This window comes from Leucopleurus acutus (assembly GCF_964270905.1).
Source record: "Leucopleurus acutus genome assembly, chromosome: 17".
In the NCBI taxonomy this organism is placed as follows: domain Eukaryota; kingdom Metazoa; phylum Chordata; class Mammalia; order Artiodactyla; family Delphinidae; genus Leucopleurus; species Leucopleurus acutus.
In genome coordinates, this window is record NC_139159.1 from 33,318,075 (window position 1) to 33,341,472 (window position 23,398).

Here is a 23,398-nt window from a genome sequence, read left to right on the forward strand (position 1 = left end):
GGATATTAAAAAAATGATGACCGTATTTCATACTTATGTGTCTTTTTCTCTCTCACTTTTTTTTTTTATTGCGGTACGCGGGCCTCTCACTGTTGTGGCCTCTCCCGTTGCGCAGCACAGGCTCCGGACGCGCAAGCTCAGTGGCCATGGATCATGGGCCCAGCCGCTCCGCGGCATGTGGGATCTTCCCGGACCGGGGCACGAACCCGCGTCCCCTGCATCGGCAGGCAGAACGCTCAACCTCTGCGCCACCAGGGAAGCCCTTCTCTCTCACTCTTACTCAACTCCTAAATAACTAAGAGAATATGCTCACAAATGGTAAGCATGTTTTGGATGTTCGATGTGTGTTTGTGGGAAAGAACAAAAAAAAACCTGCCTCAGTTAGGTCAAATATCATACAAGAGATGAATGAGATTAGAGTTGGGATTGGGATTTGTGTTAGTTACTCAATAGCTAACCAATCACAGATATGACAGTGTAGTGCAATATGCAAATATACTTTTAAACAACTTCTCTTAAGCTATCTACTGTCTGTAAAGACAATCACACTCAACTGCTCTGCACTTAACCCCAGAGCTTCTGAGTTAGAATCTCTTAGAAATAGGTACACGTTTCATTGCTTTGGCAACATTTACATGGCTCTGCATCAGGCAATACAACTGCTAAGATCACACTCTGGGAATTCAGGAAAGGCTAGTGTCCAGTTCTGGTCGTTCTACCACCCAACTGTGATCTAGGGTAAATTCCTGATTAAAAAAAAAAAACAAAAAACCCTGAAGATGCTGAAACAGTATTTCCTACTTCACAGGGTCGTCATGGGGATAAAAGGTCATTAGGATAAAGTGCCTCTCACCCAGGAAACACTGATAAATGCTACTGATGCTACCATCATCATCATCATGACCGATCACGAACATATTGCCACATGGAAATTCAACATTCCCTGGGCCATTCACAACTTTCCTTTAAAGGACTCATATTCTATGTGGGGTCTTAACACCTTCAAATAACAGAAAATACAAGTCTTTACGCCTTTTTTTCTGTAGCTAATTTTGGCATCTTTCACCTCTGTCCACTTAACTGTTGGTTTAGCATATTCTTGTCACACAAAGGAGCTACTTCCCAAAGAGAGAAACAATGTGTCAAGTGACAAAGACATTGAGTGAAGTCTTTCACATCCTAGATTGCCCACGGTACAGCTCAGCTGGTCTCTGGGTTGGAAGGCCTGGGTCTACTTTGCTCGTGTGTTACAGGGGAAGGGACATGGTCCTTAGCACGTGGTCTGTGAAACAGAGGCAGCTGCGGGTAGAATTATAACACAAGCAGAACTGGCTTCAATTCTTCCTTCTTAGGTCTTTTTCTTCTTGTTCAGCTGTTCAAGGAACTTGCCTGCCCTCTGTCCCTGCCAGGACGATGTTACATCTGCCTGGATAAGTAGGTCACCATTGTATATCAGGAAAGGTCTTATTTGTAATCATCAGGAACCAGATACGGCTAATTTGAGCAGAAAAGGAAACTTTTGGAAGTTTATGGTTAGGTCTCAGTAACTAGACTAAACAACCGAAAGCCAAGGCTATGGTATTGCAATTATAGGATCAGGCCAAAGTGATGTTATAAGTCCTAGCTGGCCTTGCTACCAAGCAGGAACAGGAAACAGGAGGTTGACCCAGCACTGCTGGCCTTGCTTCTTTACATCATTTATTTGTAATTCAAAATCCAAGAGAGGGGTGCAGTTGGCCAATCCGAGGTCGCCCGACTGTTTTCCATCTGTAAGGGAGACTGAGCATGTGAGTAAACAGTGTATCTGACATGTTCAGCTTGTATAACAAGAGGATGGCTCTGTTTCTCACCAAGACCCACAAAGTGGAAAATGCCCCAGAGAAAGGAATTTCAGATCAGATGCTTGGAAAGTTAAAAACAACAACAACAAACAAATGCAGATGTGGAATTAAAGACATGGAGTCATTAAGAACCTATATGTGGAGTGATTCAGACCTGAGTTCACATCTGGAGCAAGCTACTCAATCTTGCTGAGCTTCAATTTTCTTTAAAGGAAACAACGTGGAAGATGATATCCACATGTAACTTGTGGTACACATGAAGGAGGGTAGTACAGTATATGATGCCTGGCACATCCTATGCATTTGCTAAAACTACTAGTAGTACTATTATTATTGTTACTTATTATACAGTTTATTGTAGAAATTAACAGGGAGAGTATTAATAAATGTTAATACAGTGCTAAGTGTCACATTTATGATCTCAACTAATTATTTGTTGATTCAACAAACATTCCACATATCAGAAAATAACCTGTTTGTGTGTATATATATATATATATATATATATATATATTTTTTTTTTTTTTTAACAGAAGAAAAGAAACCCTGAGGCTTAGAAAGTGTAAACAATGTAGCAAAAGTCACTCATTTAAGAGGTAATGGAATATAATTCAGCCATAAAAAAAAAGGAGATCCTTTCATTTGTGACAATATAGATGAAACAGGAGTGCATTATACTGATGAAATAAGCCAGACAGGATAAATGCGAATGATATCATTTATACATGGAATCTAAAAAGAAAACAAGCCACACTCATAGAAACAGAGTAGAAAACTGGTTGCCAGGAACTGGGGTGTGGGTGGGGAAAAGAGGGGAAGACTGGTAAAAGGGTACAAACTTTCAGCTGCAGGATGAATAAGGTCTGAGGATCTACTGTATAACATAGTTACTACAGTCAATAATACTGTATTGTATAACTAACATTTTCTGAGAGAATAGAACTTAAGTGTTCTTACCAAAAAAAGGAAAAAGGTGTCATGAGCTGTTAAGATGTATTAATTAACGTGATGGGACGGATCCTTTTACAACGCATATGTATATCAAATCATCATGATATACTCTTTGACTATCTTACAATTTTGTCAATTATACCTCAATAAAACAGAAAAAAAAAGAGGTAATAAAGAAGAGACTCCAATCCAGTATTATCCAGCTCAAAAAACTACACTCTTAACCATTACAATATAGTATCCATCCATATGTTGTAACTGTAAAATGCTTAACACAAAGGAAACGTTAAATAAATGGTATTTATTCTAACTCTAATGCTTACTAGATATTAGTTATGTGGTATGCTTTACTTCTAACTACAAGGGTATAAGGTGCAAAGTCTTGCTACAGAACATAAAAGCCCTTGTGGTACCCTGTAGGATAAACACAGTACCTGTAAATCTCTCATCTCTCAACCCAGAGTCTCCTCAAGTTGGAGGTCTTTACCCCCGTTATAATGTGGGAATAATGCCTTTCCCACATTTGCACTGGGCATGAAAATCCATACTTTCAGGTGTATACTGAACCTCCACTTAGCTCCTCGTCACCTTGGAATCACCAGACCAAAGATCATTTGTTCCATTAATATAATTGATGTAGGGATAGAAGTACAGAATATACAGAGAGTGTTGGAGGAATCCAAACAACAAGTCCTCCACTCTCAAAACAAATTTTAGAGTTCCAAAAGTAAAGAGCAATGTTTGGAAATAAAACTAAAAATGAAACTAACATCTACAATTAGCCAAGTATTTATTATGGGCCAGGCTACTTACTAGGCACTTGATAAACATTACAGCTCATCTTCCTGCAGTCCTTCAAAGCATATAATAATGTTTCTATTTCATAGAGAAGAAAATTGTATCTAAGCAGGTTAGTGATTAGCCCAAGACCACAGGGCTAGGCTGTAAGAAAAGAAGGCCAAAATGGTGATGGATGTTATAACTAGAAGATTATGGCTAATCAAATAAAAATATTCAAAACGGTCCTAATGTATTATTAGGATTTCTTTAGAATAACTTGGGTGCCTTAGTGAATACAGTAGTGGTAGGCACTACAGTCTCTTTAATTTGCTAATCATACAATTCTACTTCAATATTCTTGGTGACAAGGAGCTAACTACTGATAAGACAGCTTCTTCAGTTTGGGGGCTACTCCAGGGTGAAATGCCGGAACGTCTTACTGCCTGCAATGTTACCTAGTTCTACCAGGGGGAATAAAGCAGAACAAGTAGCCACTGTTCTTGACAAATGGATACAGTTTCAGTTTTTCAAACTATGAGTGTCAGATTCATTCATTGTATCACATAGATCTGTCAAATGGCTTTGCCCATTTACTAATGGATGGCACACTGCAGACACACGTTGGGTCAAAGGACTCAATGTCACCTCATTGATACTGTCATCAATATAATTTGTATTGGCATTTTGTCTCACCCTGACTTTAAGGACTCTGTGAGGAGATCCAAGTCTCCAGACCATGGACTGATCACCTCTGCTTGACACAGTATTCTCTGCTCATTTCCAGAGGGGACCAAGGATGAGCTCTTGTACTTCTGAGTCTATTCACCCTACCTGGCAACACATACTAGCTGGGCTGATTGGATCAAGCAGGAGCCCCAGAGTTTAAATTTCCAGCTGCATTGGAGGAAACAGCGGCTATGCCCCAATCCCATAACCCCTCACTTCTTACTGCTAGCCTATCCTAGGCTGTTCTTGCTGATAGGAGTACTTCATGCTAAAAATTAATTTTGCTTACCTGATGGCAGTCACACAACCTCAAATGCCATTTTTATAAATAAGGCAACCACCAATGGAGTGTGGTTTAGGGTTTTTTCTTCTGTAGACCCTGCCTACCCTATAAAATCTCCCATTACTGCATCATGGAGACTATAATCCCTTTCCGAGGGAATAGATTCTCTCCAACCATAAGATGAAATAAGAACCTACATTTCCATACTGCCCAAAAGGAAATACATTGATTACTAAATGCAGGAGAATGACTGATTTTCCACATTTGTTGTGTTCATTAAAGGGTTTTTGAATAGACTTGACAGTATTAAAGAAGTTCAACACAACAAAATAAAAATTAATAAATGAAGAGAAAAAAATTGCATTTACAACAAACAACAAAATAAACACATTGATATATAAAAGGTTGTTATACATCGATGAAAAATGGATGCCATAAAGTCACAAACTAAAAAGTATTAAGAGCCAATAAAGATATGAAAATACGTTCAACCTTGCTATTATTAATCAAAGAAATACAAATAAAATAATTCAGGTGTCATATTTTACTGACTAGAATGACAAAGTTTTAAAAAACTTGATAATACTGGTATTGATATTGATAATACTGGTATTGATATTGATAATACTGGTACTGATGAGTGTGTGTAAGAAACCACATTGGATGTTAAATTCTTGGTAGAAATAAAAAGCACGGTAACCTTTCTGGAAGACAATATGTCAGTATGTACCAGAACTGACAACCAGCCATTCAAGTTCTAGAAGTCCATTCTAAGGAAATAAACAAATGCTCAAAGACATATGAACAAGGATGCTTGTCTCATTGTTTAGCAAAGCAAAACAGGAATAATCTAAATGTTGAACAGTAGGGACTGGTTAAATAAATAATAGAATGCTGTTCAACCATTAAAAATGATGCTGCAGATTTTTATTAGGTGATGAGTAATCATACTTATATTACTAAATAAAAATGTTATAGAACTGTTTTGTAGTTTGATATAATAATTAAAGGTATTTTATACTTGCATTGTATTTATATGCACCCCGTCACAAAAAAGTTTCAAAAGATACCCTCAAAAATGTTACAGAGATGATTTATCAGAAATGGGATTTTGAGTTATTTTTCCTTTTTTCTTTAAATCCTTTCAATTTTGGAGTTTCTGCAATGAGCCTGTATTATTTTTACAATTAAAAATATTTAAATTTACAACAAAAGGATCTAAATTCCTCCAGTTTTCCATTTATTTTCTATCCTGGCTCAGGGTATTTGTGTAAAAAAAAAAAAAAAAATCAGCTTATTTTCTCTTTTGTATCAATCTAAATTTACTTTTCATAAGTTAACTATTTTAGTCTGGCAAAAGTTTCACACAGGAAAATTTTTAAGGTCTGAATAAGTATTCTATTACCTTTAAAAGCACTGGAAACTTTGAAATTATTTCTTTCAGAATTTTCATAATACTGAAAGGCGGGGGGGGGGTAGCAAAATGAAGGCAAATAGATAGTAGTAGTCAACTTCAATTAAGAAAAAGCAACGAGAGGCAGTTTGTACTCTTTTGATACGGCAGAAGCCCCGTGTGTCAACTCATGCTATAAAATGTATATATACACACACATATATATGTTTGTTTGTATTATATGTATATGTGACACACACACATAATTAATCCACAGTCTTAGGCTAATCACTCGTTGTGGCAGAAACAACGAGCTGTTGACTACACTTTAATTAGCTCCTCCAGCCTGTAGAGGCATCACTAGGACCAAGATAGGAACAACATTCTCCATCTCCGCTTGCATCTGGGTATGGTTCTATCCCAAAGAATGTGACCAGAGGTGACCTGAAGAGTTTATGTCTGAAGGATAACGAGTTGATAATTGTAGCTTGCAGCTTCCTCTCTCCTTTCCTTTTTAGGATAAACGTAGAGCCACTCGATGAAGGTGGTGGGTCCCTGAATAACTGAGCAGAAAACTGACCCTCAGACCACCAAAGGCCATACTACACTCCTGAGTGAGTGAGAAATGAACTGTCCATGTGTTGCTCCACTGAGGTTTGAGGTTTATTATTTAGTGTTTAACTAATGCATTTTTTCTTTAAACCTCAGTTGCCTTCTCTGTAAAATAAAGTCTTTGAAAAGGATCCACTGTAAGTTTTTTCCATTGCTTATGTTTTTATCTTAGTTTTTAATTCTCAGAAACATTGCGCGCATTTTACCTTTTAAGTTAGTAAGCCTACTTTTTTTCCCACAAAGACGGGTTCTTCAAGTTATGGAGAAGTCATAGCAGACTGTTGCTTCAGTTTAAGATACACATTCACATATGAGATAAGAAGGGTGAGGACCCAGAGAAACGCCTTTGACAGAGGGGAGTGAGAGCATACTGAAGAATGTTTAGTAATAAAGAATTCAGATGGGAGAAACGGATGGGTTACATCTAACAGATTTGCTCAAAGGAATTCTGGAAAGGCAAATATGTGAAAATGGATAGCAAAGACATGAAATGCCTTTTGGTCCCTAAATGGATTTCATTTCAAAGACGTGCATATTGCAAATACATGTACCATAACACTTCTCTGTCCACTTCTAGAATTTTCTAAAGCCTGACAGAACATCTGCAGAGAGAGGATGTCATTCCAAGATAATCAACTGCAAGTGACTAAATTAAGATAAAAATGTCCTTAACCTTGAACAGTTTTTAAAGAGATTTTAGAAGAAGGAGCCCTCCAGGGGGTTGTATGACTATATAATGGTACCCTTTCTAAAAGGCTATTTACAGATACATAATGTTTCCCCTCCATTCTTTAAAGTAAAATATAGGATAAAAAAAATAGTTTGGGGATAATATTTGTTTGGGACAGCAGGCACTGCTAATCAGTACCACTCTCTCCTTATTCCTTACTATCAGAGCCCTGGTTTAGGAGACCCCATTATCCTTAAGGCTAAGGTGGCCTTAAAATCCAAGCTGATGAGATCTAAGTGCAAGTCTGCTGACCATCTGTGGTAAAAAATTTGCTCTCTGAGTTAGACACTGCCTTTTTTTTCTTACTTAATTTCTTTTTTTTTTTCCTTTTCTTTCTTCCTGCCCAAATTGTTGGAACACTATTGGAGATTCTGGGGTCACTTTGAAGCTATGTGGGCGTGCTAGAGATGTGGAAGCTGGAAGAGCGAAGCAACCCAGTCCCCTGGTGATGCCCTTCAGCAGCTGGACTAACGCTAGAGGGACTATCTCCAAACTTCCTGCTACCCGTGGAAAGTAAGGTAAATCACTCATTCACTTTGTTACCTACTAACTGATCCAGAACTCTAACCTCAGGGTTCTAGAACCCTTCTCAGTATCCCATAGTCATACTCATGTTCCGGATTCCTGATCATCAGACTTGCTTACAGCAGATGTATGGGGAGGGCGGGCTCTTCTGGAAGCCCTCATACTTCCTCCCCTACCCCCACCACACACAAATAATGATCTTTATGTCAACTCATCCTTCTATCTACACTCAGAGGCCAGGGCCCCCAGGAAGGCTTCCCTGACAACCCTTTACTCCTCTCTACAAGCAGAAAGGGTAGAGGTGTGGGCTCTGGAATCAGACTTCCTAGACTTGAATTCTTAATCTGTTACTTACCAGTTTAGGACATGGGCAAGGTAGTTACCTTCTCTGGACACCCCTGTAAAAGAGGAACACTAAGTAGCACCTATGTACCTTACTGAAAGGATTAAATGAGCAAATGCAGGTAAAGTTCTTATAATTTTTTCTTGGGTCAATCAATTCTAGCTGCTATTGTTACCTTTGGCTAATTTAGGGCAGAGTCCCTTTGCCCTCCTTTGGTTCTCTGGGCCCGTCTCATTCACAACACACACAACTGCATACTGCATTCACAACACACACACCGCATACTGCAGAGTTTTGAAAGGTGGTTCTCAAAATGTGGTCCCTCGGCCAGCAATATCAGCCACACCTGGGAACTGGTTAGAACTCTGGCACTGGAGCCCAGCAATCTGTGTTTTAACAATATTCTCAGGCAAATCTGATGCACACTAAAGGTTGACGACAACTGAGAGCATCTGTCTCAGACTCTCCTGGAGGCATTCACCAAAAATAGAGTTACAGGACCTTACACCTGACCAGCTGGAGAAGGGGTCTAGTAATTGCCCTGGTTATCATGCTTGTCATGATTTTTCAGCACATAAATGTTTGAGAATCACTGCCATTTTGAATGTGTGTTTCACTTGTCTGTGTTTCCAGTGGACTTTACTTCCTTGCAAGGAAGGTTTGTGAAGATTTGTTGCTGTTGTTTGCATTATTAGTTTTATTATGCTAATTCTAGAATCTCTGGTGCATAGTGCAATCTCAGGCAGGAAGTAGTGGCTCATTAAAACAGGTATCCCAAAAGTCTTAGTAGAACTTCAAAATTAATTCCTTCAGGAAGAGGTAAAATTGTCATTAGATGCAGATGATATGATACTATATAGAGAAAACCCTAAAGACTCTACATGAAAACTATTACAACTGATAAACGAATTCAGCAAGGTAGCAGAATACAAGATTAACATACAGAAATTGGTTGCATTTCTTTATACCAACAATGAAATATCGGAAAGGGAATGTAAAAAAACAATGCCTTTTGAAATCACAACCCCAAAAATAAAATACTTAGGAATAAACCTCACCAAGAAGGCAAAAGACTTACACGCGGAGAACTGTAAGACATTAATAAAGGAAAGTGAAGATGATTCAAAGAAATGGAAAGACATCTCATGTTCTTGGATTGGAGGAATTAACATTGTTAAAATGCTCATACTACCCAAAGCAATCTACAGATTTAATGCGATCCCTATCAAATTATCCATGACATTTTTCACGCAACTAGAACAAATAATCCTAAAATTCATACAGAACCATAAAAGACCCAGAATTGCCAAAGCAATCCTGAAGAAAAAGAACAACGTTGGCGGCATAGCCACCCCAGACTCAGACAGTACTCCAAAGTCACAGTAATCAAAACAGCGTGGTATTGGCACAAAAACAAATATATGGATCAATGGAACAGAATACAGAGCCCAGAAATAAACACACACACCTCAGTTAATCTTTGACAATTAATCTTTGACAAAGGAGGCAAGAATATATAATGGGAAAGAGACAGTCTCTTCTCTTCTCTGACATAAATCATACCAATGTTTTCTTAGGTCAGTCTCCCAAGGCAATAGAAATAAAAATGAAAATAAACACAGGGGAGCGAATCAAACTTACAAGCTTTTACACAGCAAAGGAAACCATAAACAAAATGAAAAGACAACCTACAGAATTGGAGAAAATATTTGCAAATGATGCGACCAGCAAGGGCTTAACTTCCAAAATATACAAACGGCTCATACAACTTGATGACAATAAAAGCAAACAACCCAATCAAAAAAATAGGCAGAAGACTTAAAGAGACATTTCTCCAAAGAAGAAATACAGATGGCCAATAGGCACATGAAAAGATGCTCAACACTGCCAATTATTAAAGAAATGCAAATCAAAACTACCATGAGGTACCACCTCACACCAGTCAGAATGGCCATCATTAAAAAGTCTACAAATAACATATGCTGGAGAGGGTGTGGAGAAAAGGGAACCCTCCTACAACACTGTTGGTGGGAATGTAAGTTGGTGCAGCCACTGTGGAAAACAGTATGGAGGGTCCTCAGAAAACTAAAAATAGACCTACCATATGATCCAGCAATCCCACTCCTGGGCGTATATCCAGACCAAACTATAATTCAAAAAGACACATTCCCCCTGATCTTCACAGCAGCAATATTCACAACAGCCAAGACATGGAAACAACCTAAATGTCCATCAACAGATGAATGGATAAAGACGATTTGGTACATATATACAATGAAATACTACTCAGCCATTAAAAAAAAGAATGAAATAATGCCATTTGCAGCAGCAACATGGATGCAACTAGAGATTATCATACTAAGCAAAGTAAGTCAGAAAGAGAAAGACAGATACCATGATACCACTTATATGTGCAATCTAAAATATGACACAAATGAACCTATCTGTGAAACAGAAACAGAATCAGAGACATAGAGAATAGACTAGTGGCTGCCAAGGGGGAAGCAGGTGGGAGAGGGATGAACTGGGAGTTTGGGATTAGCAGATGCAAACTGGTATATATAGATTGGCTAAACAACAAGGTCCTACTATATAGCACAGGTAACTATATTCAATATCCTGTGATAAACCATAATGGAAAAGAATATGAAAAAGAATGTATATACATATGTATAACAGAGTCACTTTGCTGTACAGCAGTAATTAACACAATGCTGTAAACCAAGTATACTTCAATAAAAAATAAGTTAACTGAATTTTTAAAAAGATTAATTCCTCAGAAGAACAAGTACTACACATTCACAAAAAAAGCACCCTTTGAAAGTTTAAATTTTTGAATTTCTTTGCCACTTCCTTAGTTTTGATCATCTTGGACAATATATTTTCAATACTGACTTTTAAAAAGAATTGTGTTTCAGTGTTTGCTATCCTTAGAGAGACAGAAACAGATAAGTACAACTAAATACTTGTTTTTCAAAAGTCTCAAAAGTATAAGGGAAATGAAAGTAATTATATCTTCAAATGATTTTGGGGTATGTTTCTAATTTCATACTTCTGATGTGATTCAAGATTAAAACTGTATTAAGACATTTGAGACATGCCGCATTGGTATTAAATGAATTTAATTTTGTGTAAAGTGGCAGAAATATTTTCTTCAGCAAACATACCTGCAGATATAAAATCACAACCATAAATCTACAAAAAAGCAAGCTATTGAATGAAATCTGATTGGTTATTTCCCTGCAGTATGGATCTGCTAATAATTTAATTTACTACTTGCTAACAGAAGCCAGAATTTAAATATACATATATATATATGTGTGCGTATATATCTATCTCTTCAATTTTAAATCATTCATATATATGAACAAGTATACATACACATATATAACAATTGTTCATATATATAAACAATTTAAATTAAAGAAAGTACATCTGGTGGCCTATCTTTTCCCCCCGATTTCTAAAGAACACCATATTCTATTCTAGGCAGTGAAATGTCAATCCACCTTAAGGGTTGTTCAATGAGCATATCTGAGAAACCACTGGTTTAGCCAATGATGTACTTATTGAGGGAGGCCCTAGTGCCACTGTCAAGAGCTTATCCACAGGAGAGATAAGAAGGTACTTGTTTGGTTTGTGAAAAGAAGGAGTAGTGAGGAATGGCAGGTAGCTGCAGGCTGATGACACGTTATGTCCGTATATATGTAGAACCAACACACCCATAATTGCACCCATTTTCCATACCCAAATCCAAAGCCTTTATATCATTAATCCCAGGCAAAAATGGTAAGATTCATGTGTGTTACTATCCCACGACTTCAAGATGCCTATAAACTCATATGAGTATGTCTTAGTTTTATCAGTGGAGGACAAACCAGGCTTCTATCACCAAGCCCCATTCCATAACAGGCAAACCAGTCCAAGACTTCTCTGAGTGCTGCAGGAGAGTCTATGGAAGGGGCGCTCACTCCACTGTGATGCCTAAAATGCCTTTGCACAGAGCAAACATTCAATACATGCTGAGTGAATGAATGAGTGAACTGGCTCATTTCAGGGAAAGTCCATTCAACAGGCTGGCATTCCTTCCTACCCATCTTATCTGTTAAGCTTGCCATCAGACAAAAATTTAATTATAAAACGTTAGAGCTGAGGAAATTTTAGAAACTATCTACTCTCCAGAGGTATACAACTTTAATTTAGTGGTAAAAATCACTAGGAGTGATTTAGGAGTCTATCAGATCTGAGTCCAAATTCCACATCTACCATATTTTGGTGAGCAAATAACTACTTCTGAGGCTCTGTTCCATGTATGCATTATGGGATATCATAATAATACATACATTAATTGTATGACTATCAGGGGATGAAATGACACAATCCATTTGCCATGGTCGGCTAAGTAATTTGCCTCAAGTAAGCACTCAAGACATTAGCCAATATTCATAGCGGAGAGATGAAAACAAAACTCTGGGACTGATGCCTACCCTAGTGGCCCCAGTGGTCATAATGACTTTCTTCCATTCAGCCTGCTCTCTTCTCACTAAGACTAAGGAAGAGAAGATGAACAAATTAGGAATAACAATTTGAAAATGGTTTTATACTCCCTGAATGAATGGAATTATAATAAAATGATTCATGAGTTCTGCAGAAATATGATGAGACTTTAGATCTTTATGTTAGTTCTCTACAAAACCAATTTATGGCCCTAAGATGTACCTTCCCACCCAGCCCCATCCTTACCAGGATCAAATATCATTGTAAATGGAAAAGTCAACCACACATAATCAACAAGCTAAGTTACAAGCCAGTGAAGTCTCAGAGCTTTGATAGAGAAAATTCAGATTTATCATTATACGTGAAAATAAGATGATATGAAGAACTCAATCTAAAAAATATTACCTGGAGATCTATAATCTCTACAATAGTGCTATAAAAAGTAAAGAGCTAGAAATCTATTTAGATGGTTTTCCTTATAAGAAAGCACTTTCTGTATAACTTTTAATGTACTACTGATGAGAACAATTCAACAAAATTCAAATAAATATCTGCAGATGTCCTACGAGAAGAAAAGAACAGAGTTAGATGTGACAGGGGATAACTGGACTTCAGGATGAGTAAGACCCTATACTTGACCTCAATAAATTAACATGAAATACAGTGGATGAGTCATGTACAGAATGTCAGAATTCTAAAAGGCCAAGCTAAGTACCAAAAGGAACACGTGGGGACTCTTAAGAAGGAAATAAAATATTGGTTAGTTGATTACGAAAAGGCAGAAGGGAGTAGGTTCCCTTTGGCTGCTCTTTGAAGAGATCACTTCCTTTCCCCCCTAGTCCTGAGGCTAGGGTGGCATGGGCAATAGAGGAATGTGGGGACTGAGAATCATTTCTACTCTCACCAGAGTGGCTGGAAGCAGATTTTCTTACCAGGATGTAGTAGTATGCTAATATTTAAGGGTTCTTGAGGTCAGAGAGAAGGGTTTGAATACTCCAGCTCCATCTCTTGCTGTGGGTCAAGTTTCTTACCTTTCCAACACCTCAGCGTCTTTATCTGAAAATTGGGGATGATGATAATGTCTCCCACCTGAGTGTGAGAACTACATGATATAGTGCATACGCAGGGCTAAATTTGGTGCCTGGCACACAGAAAGTGCTCAGTACGGCAGGCGAGTGTAGTGACAATAAAGGCAAAGATGACAGGGGTAGTGCCGGTGTTGCTTCTGCCCCCAGAACAGGCTCTGACTGGGAGAGAGTTAAAGCACCTTTGGGTTCATGGGGGTTTATATATAAGCAACGGTTGATCAATGTGAGCTGGTTGTCCAAACGATTATGTGCAATCTAAGAAAAAAATGGGCCTCGGATTTGCTCAGCTACTTAATAATATTAGTAGTAGTAGTAGTCAAAGAAGCTAAATTTTATTAAGTGTTTATATGCCAAACAACGTGCTGAACGCTTTAAAAGGATTTACTCACTTATTACAGTGAGGCTATATGCTAGGTCCTGATAATGTTATTTGTCTCTTTCAGATGTTGACTGAGCCTCAGAGGGGTTACAAAAGCACCTAAGATCCCCTTGTCAGTACATGACGGAAATGAGTTAAAATCCAGCCTGTCTGACTTGTTCTTAATCACTAAGGTATGAAATTTAGCACGTTGCCCTTTGCCTGATTCTCCTTCTGAGGCCTGAATATTTCACTGAGCTGAGTGCAGAAGAGAGAAAATTCTCTCTCCTTGACCCAACTTGGCATCAATATCCAACTCCCCTTCTCAAAATGGGTTGCTTCAACGAGCAGCAATGAATGCCGGGTCGTGGACCAGTCACCTTGATGACTAAGAGTCAGACACTAGGGAAAGAAAATGCTCTGTGACAAACCTACCCTTGTACAGAAACAAGACAGAAATGGGGGGACAGGGCAGAAGATAATGGAATAAGGCACATACGAAAAACAGCACCTGGCATCGTGATAGTAATAATAATAATAGTAGGAGTAGTAGTAATAGTAATAATAATAGACTTTACTATGCTCTAGGCATTGTATTAAGTGCTTGGTGTAAGTGACTTCATTTTAACATTGAAAACAAGTCTATGGGGATGAAATATTATTAACATCATTTTATAGGCAGGAGTATTGAGGTTCAGGTAATCAGGTAAATTGCCCAAGCTCATATGGTTAGCAAGTGGAAAGCAGAGATTTGAACCAGCACCTACACTCCTAACCATTATGCTATAACCATTATGCTGAAGACATAAGAATTCCAATGGTCTTTCCCCATAACCCACTCCTGCACTCCAGACTTAAATAGTCCAAGATCAAGAGAGAGCAAGCTTGGAGTTGCCACTCTTCAGTGAGTGTCAATCATTTCAAAACAGTGTATTTGCTAACAAGATGCACTTCCTGTGATAATCTTCTCAACCAGCTATCAAGAAACAGGAAGCAAAGATTCAAGTAACAGTATGTTCCTACTTACGAGGAAGGTGGGACAGCACAGTTGACACTGGGCTTAACTGTTCTGGAAAACGTGGTCCCAGTAGGCATACACGCTGGTACATTTTCCCCACCTACCAAATACAAAAGAAGTATTTCATTTCCATGTTGCTCTTCAAAGTTCCACCTCATTCGTGCCTGTCATTCATCCTCTGGCCTCTTCCTGTCTCCATTTCTGTACAGAAAGGTGCTGAGTCTCTGCTCTCGGATACGAAAAGGGTGTGTTAGGAGAGGGAGCCATGGTACCTCAATGTCTTTTTTTTTTTCATCTTAATTCTATTATGCCAACTCCACTGAACTTAATTAGAGTGAATACAGAATTACACAATTACCCTCTGTTCTATTCTTCAGATGTTATATTTTGATAAAATTTACGACATGCTGCTCTCCCCTTGAACACCAGATGAACACTAGAAATGGATGTGTGTTGACATAAAATCTGTTATAATTACAATTAAAGTATAGCTTACATAATGATAGTGTTAACATAAAATTATAGATGTGTAGAGACAACGTGGTCATGCAGTTTTCAGTATAAGTACATGCTTAGAACAATATCTGTTAGCGGAATGAAGATGGAAGAGAATTTTGGTTACGCCACAAAGGCTGTTTAAGGACTTGCAGATAGCTAAGGGGAACTCAAAGACCAGTAAGATAATATTTCCCCTGTCATGTCTGCAATTGCAAAGCGAAGGGAAGATGTGAAAGTAAGTACCCCTATGGAAATTACAACACAAGTACATTTTTTTCCTTGAGTACCTGGGTAAATGCTTAAATTCTAATGTATATCAGTGATGCAAATTTTCAACTGAGTTTGATAAATCATAAAATAATAATTATACATATATGTATATAAAACTGCATGGAACTAGACAGTTCAGAATTACTTCTAATTAAAGAGGTACCCTATGACAACTAACTTAAACCTTACAAAATATGGTTCCAAGTACCCTATCAGAGTGAAAAGCAGGAGACTGAAAGGTTTAGTGTAAATGTTTGTAGTCATGGTGTCTTAACTAAAACTACTGTGTCACAAATACTATTAAAATAATTGTGACATTTTATTCACTTTTACTGCAAACAACAAAACAAACTATAGGTATTTTTTCATTTCAGGTAATTATTTTAGCTAACAGTTATTAAATGTTTTGAGAAGACAGAGTGCTAATTGCATTACTTCATTTTACCTTTAAAATAGCGCTTCCATGTAATTATTCTTAATAGCTCCATTGTATTAAAGTGTATCTCTAGTTTAGACCTTTCTTCAGAACTGCAGACTTGTGTATCCAACTGTGTACTCAGCATCTCTACTTGGACGTCACGAAAACATCTCAAATCTTATACCTCCAAAACTGGTCTTTAATCCCCCAAACATGCTCTACCCCAAACTTTTTCCATCTTAGGTGACAGTAACCACACCTTTCCAGTTCCCCAGGCCCTAAATCTCGAATTCACCCTTGACCCCCTCTTCCTTTCCATTCTTGCATTCAATCTACCACGAAATGCTGTCACAACCTTCCCAATGTGCCACTTCTGAGAATTACCAGCCGCTAGCAGCCTGGTGCAGGCCACCAACATAGACCTCGAGGATCCTGTAGTTGCCTACCGAGATTCTCCCTGACTCCACTGTCTCCCCACATCCTCAAGACCACAGATAGAGTTATGCTTTTCAAACAAGAGACAGTTCATGCCACACCTCGGCTAAAATCCTGCCCCTGGCTGCCTACATTTAGAGTAAAACACACAATGCATGTGATGGCCTCCCAGGACTTACCCAATCCATCCCATCACATATCCGACCTCCAGCCCTCCTGCTGTCTCTTCCTCCCCACTGACTAAGTCAGCCAGGGTGGCCTCCTTGATATTCCTCCAAGCTGCCCGGCATATTTCTGCCTTAGAGTTTTGGGACTGGTTATTCTTGCTCCCAGGGAGTGGTCTCCCCATCATACATTCTGACAACTCCCTCACTTCAAGTCTTTGCTCAAATGTCAACTTATAAAATCCACCCTGACTACCCTATTTAAAATCAGAACCTACCTGTACACTCCTCCAACACTCCCAACCCAAGCCTCTTCAGTGAGCTTCACATCCTTTTCCTTCTCCCGTAGCACCCATCAACCTGTGACAAAGCATAGAATTTATTTATAACATCCGTTTCCACACCAGAGTGTAAGGAGGGAGAAAGCATGCAAGAAGGAGCACGCAGGCAAAGGCTCTTGTCTAATTTATTCATTGATACGTCCAAGCATAGAAAACAGGAAGATGCTTGATAAATAGTCCTGAAAAAGATACAGATGAGGAAACTAGTAGTAAAGCTCAGAAAGTTTAAGCAACTTCCTCAAGGTTCTACAGATAGAAGAGGGTCACAGTAGAATTCACACTTGAGGATGTCAAACTTCAAATCTCTTAGCCTCTCTGCTATCTTTTTTTTTTTTTTTTTCTTTGCGGTACGGGGGTCTCTCACTGTGGCGGCCTCTCCCGTTGCAGAGCACAGGCTCCGGATGCGCAGGCTCAGCAGCCATGGCTCACGGGCCCAGCCGCTCCGTGGCATGTGGGATCTTCCCGGATCGGGTCACGAACTCTCAACCACTGCGCCACCAGGGAAGCCCCTCTCTGCTATCTTAAGTCCATGCAATTCAGGATTTGTTTTAATCAGTGCCATGGAAATTCTCACTCCACTGAATAGGATCACTAAAGTGTTCTCTGTCTAGATTTATATATATATTTTCCATTTAAACAAAGGAAACAGAAGAGGGGAATTCATCATGGGTTATTGCGGTAATTTTATAGCAATTTTAGGAATAATAACATTTAAGTAACTGATTTTTAGTGATAGCATAATAATAATAAAATAATAGCTCTTAAATGTATTGAAGAAGAATCGCATGCTAAACTCGGTGCTAAAATATTTCCATGTATATTTTGTGCAAAATCCTTATGAATATTCTATCAGATGAGCTTTATGTATAACTCCACCAGGCATACTTCTCTTATTCCGCTTTCAAAGATAAGGAAATTGATGAGAAGTGTGGTAACCGTTTGATCAAGATGAGACTGGTAATAAGTTGTGAGTATGAATTTAAATTCAGGTCTAACTCCAGAATTTGATTCTCAATCCATACATGAAAATTCTGATAATTCCTTTGATAAGAGTATGTTTTCTCCTGGAAAACATCCCCCATTATGTCTGCCTGTGCTCATACCTTCAGAACACAGTCAAGTTTAAAACATGATAAAAACGTTTAAATAGTGTGCTTTAATAAATGGAAATATCTTCATCTAAACAATAACACAAAAAGGCAGGCTGAGCCCTTTGAAGTGGCTTCATTGCTATCTTCCATCCAGAACAAGAGACGGAATCAACAGCTGCAGAGTAAAGAAAGCATGAAACCCAGAGATGGAGGATTCTGTAAATGACCAATTACAAGACTATTAAGCCACACTTTCATAGCAAGAGGCAAAATATTCCATTAAACTGAAAATTCTTCTAACCCTCACTCAAGGCCCACACAAACATTAATGTTGCATTTATTAGGATGTATTTCCTGTGCTCTATCAACTTGACTTTCAGCAACTGTATAAATACAGTCCTTTCGCTTTGCACATATATCTGAATGATGGATTCCATTACTGGAGTTTTGTAGAAAGAGTGCAGTGAATGAAGTTTGGGAAGAGCCATCATAATCCATAATGATGGGCACTGAATCAGAACAAGAAGAAACCTCTCTTCTCATTTATTTGAATGAAAATTCTACTATATATTTATTGCCTCTGTACAGGGCCATGTGTTGAATAATGGAAAACAAGCATCTTTCATTTGGAGGTAGGATTTGTGTGCTCAAGTTTCTATGGGCCTGCAGAACTAATCTTGTTTTAGAAATGAAATAAAATGTAATTTCTTACTGTAAGTAGATGTGGTTAAGCAACTGGCAACTTTGATGTCTTTAAATCACTGCAGTTTCGGGGTAGGCAAATCTATAATTATTTCGAGCACTTCTTTATTGGTGCAACAACTGAGCAGTGTACATAGTGGTCAACAACCTGGGCATTGTCAGACGACTCTAAGTTTGAATCTAGACTTTGCCACTCACCAGCTATGTGACTTTCAGCTATGAGAATCACTTTCTTCAGCTTTACAGTGTGGATTATTATATGCCCTTTGCAGAACTACTGTAAGAACTAAATATATATGGGCACAGTGGCTCATAGTAAGGGCTCAAATTAGTACTGTGGTCACTACTAGTAGTACTGAAAAGAAATTAGAACCTCTATTCTCATAAAGTGGGATATCTGTCCCTTTATCACTGTAATTTCATATCATTTTACTTTTGACCTTATAATTTAATAGCTTGATCCAAAAACATTTAGCAGTAAATATAATTGAAAGGTGGTTACTTGTCAAACATGAAATACTGTAGTATCAAGTGTGCTGGCACAATACTCTTCTCAGATAATCAACCTGTAAAAATATATTATTATCTTCTTTTTAATTAAGCACATTGAACATATATATTTACTGTGCCAATTGGCGAAAGGTCCATTAATTAATCAGTCTAACTATATGTTGCAATAAATGTCTTCTAAACATAATGATATACGTATTTTATTTGTTGGAAAAATGTGTTTGAGGTTGTTCTTTTCTGCCTATTTAAAGTAAAAGAGGGTGAGAAGTAGTTAGGCTTAATGTACTTTGTACTCCATTATGCCATGAAAATTCTTCTGTGCCCTGGAGACAACAACAAAAGATTTGCTTTAATGACAAGAATCAAGTATGTTCTAAAGCTTCCAGGTAGGAGGCGTATAGGTTGCAGTTTATATCAGAAGTCTTTGCTCTCTCTCTCAACTGCATCTAGATGGGAAAGATGTGGTCACAAATGCTTCAAGGTGATATAGTAAATGTTGGAAAAGAGGGGGGTAGGAGGCAGAGTGTTGAATATCTCAAACCTGAGCTAGAAGGATTTTATTTAAAGAAAATAACGGATATGATTTTTCACTTAAGGAATGCCAGTCAGCAAACCTGACATTAATGTAGGAAATTAGCTCTTTTAGCTATGATGCTTTCAAATGCACATGGCTGAAAACAAATTCAAAATAGTCAAAGGAAATTTAAAAACAAAAACCCAACAACAACAACAACCTCAACAAACAAGTACTAGAAATTCAGGGATGCAGCCATATTCAGATACAGTTGGATCTGGAAGTTCCAGAGTATCAGCAGGGTTTCAGCTCTCTCTCCATCGCTCAGCCCTGCTTACCTCTGCAAGACTTTATTTTACAGAAAGTCTCTTCTTGTGCTGGATGGTCACTGGGAGTCCCAGAGTCATATCTCCCCAGCTTAGAAATTCCAGAGAGAAAAGACAATTCTTCCATTTTGCTCTGAGACAAAAGTCCTGGGGAGCAGTCTGATAGACTTAGCCGAGGTCAGATGCCTACCCATGAGCCAATCACCTGCTTTACTGGAGTTCAGTCCCTGGGCGACTCATCCCCGGGGCTCGTGAGGAGGCAGGATGGCTTTATCTGGCAGTTCTCCAAGAAAAGCCTGCTGTTTTTTTGGTAAGATGAAAGGGGAGAGGACATGGATAATGAAACCTGTATCTGCTTCTGTAAAATCCACAGAATCTTACTCCCTGCCCTGTGTCGATGACCATGCAGTAAGCTCACCCAGGAGGTCATTTTTCCCACAACAGTCTTTATATATATGACTAAGGAACACACTGGTAAAAGAATATGGGAGAAAGTCTGAGTATGACAAGTCAGCTAGACTGATATTAACTAAAAAAGCTGTGTGAAAATATCCTTAAAAAGTTGCCCCCAACTCACTCAAAGTCCAAAGTTGGAGCTGGAAATACAATGTCATGGAGTTTGGATAAGAACAGGTTTTCTCCAAGCTGAACTATGACACAGAGATTAGAGACTTCTAGAAACTATACTTTTTCTAAGAAAAAACATCACATGAGAAAAATGAGGCCTAGAAAAATTAAATGACTTAAGCTAATTAATGGCAGGACTGAGACTAGAGTATACTTTGTGTAATTGGCTATGGCCTTTTTTTTTCTTTGTTATCACTTCAGAACGAGACAAACTTAAAGAAAGGAAACACAACCAAAACTCAGTGGTTGGAAAAGAGATGGATGTGAACGCCCACTTGTTTCTTACGTATAAAGTTACCCCTCGCAGTGTTTTGGAGAAGAAAACGCTGGCTCTTCCCAACGTTGGTTATATACACAAAGATTCCAAAGACAAGACAAGTGCTTTGCAAACAAAGTAACTAGAACCAGCTCAGGCTTCCCCGCGCCGGGTCCTACGTTCCACGGTCAGAACCACCAACTGTATCCCCCCGGGGAACAAGGTGATTCAGAAAAGCTGGCGCCTTCAGAGAAGGGAGAAAACTTAGCCGGGAAGAGAGTCAGGAGGAAACTTGCTCAGCTTCTTGCTGGGGTCTGAAACGATCCCAATAGAGTCCTTAAACCGCTCAGGTTTCCCCAAGCAAGCACCCTCGCCTCCAACCTGGGCCACCCCAGATCTGACTATCAGACGACAGAAGTCTGCGGACGCACGAAGAGCTGACCAACCCACGAGAGGGACCTACGCGCGGCCGCGCCCACTCACCCGCCGCTCCCCGGGAGACGGGAGACCAGCCCGGGGTCCAAGTCCTGGGCGTGGCAGACTCGCCCCTCTCCGGGCCCGGCTCCAGCTCACCTCGGCGCGGTCCGCCTGCGCGCCGCCATCTTGACCACAAAGGGGGCCTCGCGCCGGAGGCCCCTGAGCGGGTGCCCTGAGCGGAGCCGGAGCGCCGGGGAGGCCCAGGTCGGCGCCCTACGTCCCCCGCGCGCTCGCGCCCCGGCCACGAGCGACGAAAGTCCCGCACGCAGCGCCCGACCCAGGCTTCCGCGGAACCGGCGCCCCGCGCTGCCCGCACCGCGGCTCAGGCGGCGCCGAGGGCGGCTCGGGCGGAAGAGCGGGCGCGGGTCACGCGCTCGGTAACCTGGCAACGCAGAGCAACCCGGCGTCCCCGGCTAACCCCAGCCCTCCCCCCGAGGAAGCACGGACCCCCGCACCGGCCGCCCAGCCCGCGCCGCCCCTCGGTCGCCCCGCGCGACGCTGCCCGCTTGCTATGGTCTTTTAAATCCATGATACAACGTCTATATGTAACAAATCTGTTAAACCCTAAATGTTTATGATATTCAGGTAATCCATTATCTGAATTATTCTTGAAGATAAAACATCCAAAGACTTCTTAATTGTATGGGTATACATACATAAAATACACGTGGAGGTAACTTCAAATATAGTATGTGCCTGTCTCTATTCCTTCCCTCTCCGCTCTTTTAAAAAATGCCCCTTTAAAAATTGCCCACTCACCATCTGTTAGGTAAATTTGCTGAAACACAGTAAATGTGGAGACAGAAATTGTTATAGAGACTATTCCAAATGGCACTGACACCTGTATTTATGAAATTTTTAAAAGGGTAAGTTAGAGTTGTTTTTTTTTAAAAAAAAAATCCCACTATAGTAACACCACATCATCCTAGGTGCCCAATTCTATCCAATTACATAAGATGGAGAAAGAGAGCGAGAGAGAGAGAGGAGAAAGAGAAGAAAGGAAGAAAACCAAGTACTTATGTATAAAATGTTGCTGCCAAAGTTTGAGATCATACTCAAGCATCAATGAACAGAAGGAAAACACTTACAAATGTATTTCATTTATGGTATGAGGGACACAGGTTTAGATTTGCAACACGCTCCCACAAGGGTCAAATTGACCACTTTTTTCTATCTAGTTGCTCTTGAGAGAACAAAACAATTGAAACAGATGCCATTCAATTCCAAGTCTATAGCTTAGACCATGTCACTGCACATGAAATATTGTTCATTCAGAGTCAGCACATAGCAAGAGTAATTTATACTCTCAGAGTGTTTGCTCTCAAGTCAATAGCAGAGAAGCCTTGAATAAAAACGTTCCCATTACTTTCCATTGTAATAGATCTTACTTATAGCCCATGAAACAGTGGTCAGAGGAGATTTATTCTTTGTCCACCATATTATATAATCTCTCCACTTTAAGCCATCCCCCACTCGGCGATTATTTTTTAAATATGTTACTCGTAGTCAATATTAATTTACATTTAATCTTTCTTAGCATTAGGAGAGTATTATTTTGTACAGGCTCAGAAACAAATCTCCCGAAATTCCTCGCTGATGCTCCCTTCAGGCTGAAAATGCATTG

General features: G+C 39.3%; 1 protein-coding gene across 1 annotated transcript in view; it reads right to left on the bottom strand.

Moving 5' to 3' along the window:
- LOC309973975 (metabotropic glutamate receptor 7-like) overlaps positions 1-23,398 on the bottom strand; it is a gene marked incomplete at its 5' end in the record, with an annotated part of 96,067 nt that overhangs the window by 68,994 nt on the left and 3,675 nt on the right. Inside the window, 2 exons of the mRNA XM_082858437.1 lie at positions 8,197-8,239; positions 15,155-15,245. Of these exons, the coding sequence (XP_082714563.1) occupies positions 8,197-8,239; positions 15,155-15,245 (134 nt within the window). The remainder of the gene's footprint in view (positions 1-8,196; positions 8,240-15,154; positions 15,246-23,398) is intronic.